General features: G+C 44.1%; 2 protein-coding genes across 2 annotated transcripts; both read right to left on the bottom strand.

Annotated features, from left to right (window-relative positions):
* Window positions 1-369: 369 nt before the first annotated feature.
* MFIFM68171_02146 (uncharacterized protein) lies at window positions 370-809 on the bottom strand (the record flags this gene model as incomplete). The annotated part of the gene is made up of 2 exons (XM_071057568.1): window positions 370-576; window positions 648-809. The coding sequence occupies 2 exons, from the start codon at window positions 807-809 to the stop codon at window positions 370-372; spliced, it is 369 nt and encodes a 122-aa protein (XP_070913669.1).
* Window positions 810-866: 57 nt separating this feature from the next.
* Window positions 867-1,707, bottom strand: MFIFM68171_02145 (uncharacterized protein; the record flags this gene model as incomplete). Its single annotated transcript, XM_071057567.1, has 4 exons — window positions 867-934; window positions 986-1,111; window positions 1,191-1,300; window positions 1,646-1,707. 4 exons carry the CDS (start codon window positions 1,705-1,707, stop codon window positions 867-869), a joined length of 366 nt encoding a protein of 121 aa, XP_070913668.1.
* Between the last annotated feature and the right edge of the window lie 3,420 nt (window positions 1,708-5,127).

Here is a 5,127-nt window from a genome sequence, read left to right as displayed (position 1 = left end):
CTGGTCCAGATCACTGCATCGATCTTATCTGCCAGGTCTTAATGTGTAATAGCGACATCGGGCTTATTTTCTACACGGACGTTGGTAATCGGCAACCCGTGGCACGGGTTTCGACCAGGCACATGTGCAGAAACTTCAGTCAGGTTGTGGAATGGGTAAACGAACATGACTAGGAACGAGGTGTTTTTGTGGACTCGGATCCATGTAGGTGAAGATCGCCGAGGAATAACAATGCTTGGTATACACTGCAATGTCATAGATGATTCGGTGTTATTTACACGTTTCCCTCCTTGCCAGCTAGGAACATGTGCAGCTTCCAAAACACATGGCAAACGCAGAAGTACTAAAGGCAAAAGACAGGTTCCTGCGCTACGGGGTGTAGGTGTAAGTTCCCCATCTCAGAGGGCCAGCAGCAACAATCTTCTCCTTGTCAATCAGCTTCTGGATTCGCATGTTCCACGCCCACTGCTGTATCTTCGGGAAACTGCGGTAGGTATGCACCACCTCAGCAACCACTTGCATGCTCGTATCCATGGATGTCCTCGCAAATGTGGTTGGTGTCACATCACTGTTGCACTACAGGGACAGACACCACATTAGTACGAGCCCTGAAGCTGGGGGTTACGGCACTGGCCATCGGGGCTCACTATGATGCCCTGCCTCAGCATGTCGATGCGGTGGTCCAAGTGCTCAATGCCCAGCGCGTCGTCTACGTTAGTCATATCAACACCGCCGTAAATGCCTTTCCGGATCAAATTCTTGTACCTGTCAGCACCAATTCCGGTCAAGAGATCGACGACAGTGGACATGCCAGACAGTGGAGTTGATGGAACACAGCGAGCTGCACCACGTATCCGCCTTCCTCATCAGGAACAGGCAGGGTCTTTGTTATCCATTGGCCGTGCTTCATCCGCAGTGATGCTGGTGACGCCGACTGGGAAAGGTCAGCACTCAACAAGCAGTTCACGGAGACAAGGCAACCTACAGTCGTACAAGCCTGCCCAAAGCTTGCCGTTCTCCTCGTTCGGTGGGCCTTGGAAGGGGGAGCGCTCAATGCCAAAGGCGCTTGAGAAGACGACACGTTCGTTCTCGATGGCTGGCAAAGCAGGCGCTTTTTGCCCAACCCTGTTGTCAGTACATGGGTACCCGGTACTTTGGGTTTAATGAAGTCATGGCAGTTGACCACTTACAGTAGGTCAAGATTCGGTCGCAAATCGTCTTGGAGCCCAGCAAGCGCCACAACGCTATCGCGTTCAGCAATAAGGAAAGGAAGAGAACAGGCCTCTGTGGGATGATGCGCCTGATTTTTCCCCATGGTTTCCCATGTTTTATTGAGACAGAACTCCCGAGGGAGTAGTGCGTTTCATCATCCGCTTATGTGATTCGATCCAAGTCCGAATTAACGTTAAAGTTCCTGAGACGGATATAATAACCTGTGTTGCCGCTTGCCATGGTCCCTGGTATTAAAGTACCAGTAATTAATTAGTCGGTAGTGTTGCAGAGTTGTCTGGATGGTATGTCAAGGAGACGGGGAGCATGGATCAGCCCGAAGTAAAAGTGGTACGGGAAAACTTGAGGTACCCAACAGAGGTGCTAATAAGGGGTTTTACCCAAACCTATCATCTGTACGAAATGCCTGCCTTACCACCCCTCCCCCACTGTGGCTGTCACTTTTCCCGAGGGGTTAGTTCCAAGGAGATCAATCATGCGCCTGCAGCATCTCCACTCGAACAGCAACCGTGAAATAGAAATCCTAGCTAGGAAAACTGAACCGACCATGCATGCAAAGCACATTGTGATTGTGCTAAGCGCTATCGCGGTAGGGAAGGGAGGGGAAGAAGGGAGGGAGTGGGAATCGTGTTTATGCCAAAACAGATGAGCGTGGGCTTGGAGCATTGCGAGCAGCTGGGAGGTTGCATGGTGTATATATGTGGATACACTTGCCCACGCTTCCTTCCAGGCTCCGTTAAGCAAGCGATTGTATCTTGAGCACCCCCCCCCCCCACCCCTTGCCAACACCATGAAGACCGGAATCGCGTTTCTGACTCTCCTCACCGGTGTGGCCCCTCTGGCCATTGGCCCCCCTCTCGAAGCCAAGGTAACAATCGCCGAATCTTTGAACCCGAGTTTCAGTTCCTGCTAAATTCCCAATTGGTCCACAGAATGTCGAGGCACGCCATGTCCACTTGCTCGCAGCCGACCCTCCGACTGTCGACGAAACAAGCACCCGTGGACGGTGGGTGACCTCTTATGGGGACCCTCCCAAGGGAAGGGTTGGCGGCCCTGACGGGGGCCAAACTGTCGACGAAACAAGCACCCGCGGGCGGTGGGTGACCTCTTATGGTGACCCTCCCAAGAAGAGGCCAGCCGTTCATGATCATTGGGTACTCCTTTCTCCATCCCGCCTCGAGTCAATGCGCTGCCGAGCTGACAGTTTCTCAGCTGCCGACTGGTCCAGGCCATCTGGATATTGACTTCTTGGGGGCAAGATATCATGCATGACTCCGGCTTCATGGCTGCAAACTGGTATCGTGGCCGTCAAGCTATGGGCCCACTCTGTGTTTTCTTGAGCCCTGGATCCAGAGACGCACATTGGTACTGGACGACGGGGGAGCTGGTAACATGGAAATGCTGCCCAATGTTGATGGCTGAGACTGAGTTTGGAAGACGGAAGGTCGGGAGACAGAAACATGAATGATGCGTACATGTCCTGTCCTGAAATGCAATAGTGTCGCGCTGGAAACAGCACTTGTGGAGCTCGGCTCTCACCGCCGAACTCAGCAGCTCATCACGTAAGCTCGCCTAGACCATTTTCTTTATATATTTAAGCCAGTTCTTCAGTCCCCTACTATAGTAGACAAATCTTTAGAGACTTCAACCTTTCTACATACTTCCTACGACTTCTGCTAAACTCCTGTACGCGTGACAGTTATAAGCCCGGCACTCTAAGCCGTTCCGTACGCAGCTAGAAATCGTGTTACAGGAGGCTTATATAAGTTAGAGGATTCAATTCTTTTTACCTTGTCCTTTATAATACTAGTACTATATCTGCTAAGTTTGAGAGCTTAAGGAAGTACGTTATAGATTCGAAGATTCCAATATTTACGGTACCAGTGTACATCAAACTGCGTTTCGGAGACGACTGGCTACTTTTGTATACGCTTTTTAAATAAGTCGCCTAGTATCTTCGTATCTGGAAACTAGTTAATCTAGACTCTACTAACGTTGAAAAGGACTTTAATAAACTTCCTAAGGTTTCTAACTTGTTAACGTTTAGGAAATTCCCTTAAGAAATATAAGTTTAGCGATATACTTCCTAGTTAGAGTTATAGGAGGTAACCTCTAAAGAGTATAGAGATATAAAGCCTAAATCTTCTAATATATCTATAGACTAAGAGATCGAAAAGTTCTATATATAGGATCTTACTAACTATATTTAGAAATTTATAAAGTTTATATAAACTCGTTCTATACTCGAAGGCCTTATTAACTGGATTATATAGATAGTAGATCTCTAACTCTTTAATATAGTAAATCTTATCCTAAGTATAGACGTAAATCTAATGTTTATAAACTTGTTTATATGCTTTATAAGATTATAGTACCAGCTGTTATAAGTATAGAAACAGTTTTATAAGTAGAGTACAATACTGTTTTCGGATAAGCTAAGAAAGGTAGTATAAAGCTAGGAGAGTAGATTAGTATTTAGATTAATATATACTAGTGTACTATAATTAAATAGCTCGATATTATTAAAGGTTTCTATACTGCTAAGAAGTTTCTAACTACTGTTTTATACTGTATTATACTGAGCTAGGTATACTATAGACTTAAAGAGATTATTAAGAACAATACTTTTAGGTATAACTTATTTGATATTACTGTTATTAGATTTATCTTATAGATACTTATCTATAGAGGAGTAAACTAATATAGAGAAAAGGTATATCTAAACTTTATAATAATATTGCTAAGTAATATAGGTAATTCTAAAGGCTCGAAGTAGTTAGGAAATACTTTGGGAAATAGCTTAGAAAATAGTGGTAATAGGTTAAGGAACTACTTATACCTAAATGGGAAGTATCTCTAGAAAGCTAAAAATTATAATCTCTTGTACCTTATTATTATAGGCTCTACTAAGTACTTAGGAACGGCTTTTACTAAGGAGGAATGCTAGAGAACCTATAAGAAGCTCGTTAATTTGAAGTAGAAGAGCCTCTATCAATACTTCGAAAAGGAAGTTAATAATTAAACTAATAGTAAATAAGCTTTTGAAAGGATATCTTAAGTATTCTATAGTGAGCCTATATTTCTAATATTGATCAACACTACTATTATCAATCCTAAACTTCTAAAACAATTTAAAGAAGCTTCTAAAGTATTCTCGACCCTATATCTAGGATATTATCTCCTTTATAATAATACTTTATATAATAACTATAGTACTAACGTGTATTATAAGCGAGCGGTACATATAAGCGAGCAGTACACGTTCTTAGCATAACACGACCTTCCAACTTCTCTTACCAATTCTACTACCATTTCGCCATAGATTCCTCCTCAGTTGAATCCAGGATTATTTTAGCCCTCAAGGCTATACAAGATGACCCAAAACTTAGTCTTCAAAAGGTAGCTGCAATCTATAACGTACCACTAATGATCCTGTCTGCCCGATGCGATGGTTAGCCTGCACGACGCGATACTCCAGCTAATTCACGAAAACTTACAGATCTAGAGGAGTATATGATTATTTAGTATGTAACTGAGCTCTGTACATGCGTATTCCCTCCTCAGCTTCGTTTTGTGGATGATATGGCCAACCGACTGCTACGCGAACGTGACATACCCCTTGTCAGCAAACTCTGGGCTCACAACTTTGTCAAACGCCAACCAGAACCCCGGACCCGTTTTACACGTAGATACAACTACCAGAGAGTTAAATACGAAGATCCGAAGATTATTCGCGAGTGGTTTGCACTTGTATACAATACTAAAGCCAAATATAGTATTCTTGACGAAGATATATATAACTTTGACGAGACCAGGTTTATGAGAGGTATGATTACTACTGGTATGGTTGTAACTACCTCCTATAGCTATGGGAAAGCCAAAAAAGTCTAGCTTGGT

This window comes from Madurella fahalii (assembly GCF_045866475.1).
Source record: "Madurella fahalii IFM 68171 DNA, scaffold_1, whole genome shotgun sequence".
Lineage (NCBI taxonomy): Eukaryota > Fungi > Ascomycota > Sordariomycetes > Sordariales > Madurella > Madurella fahalii.
Note: the sequence above shows the minus strand (reverse complement) of the source record. Positions and strands in the feature narration are given on the sequence as shown.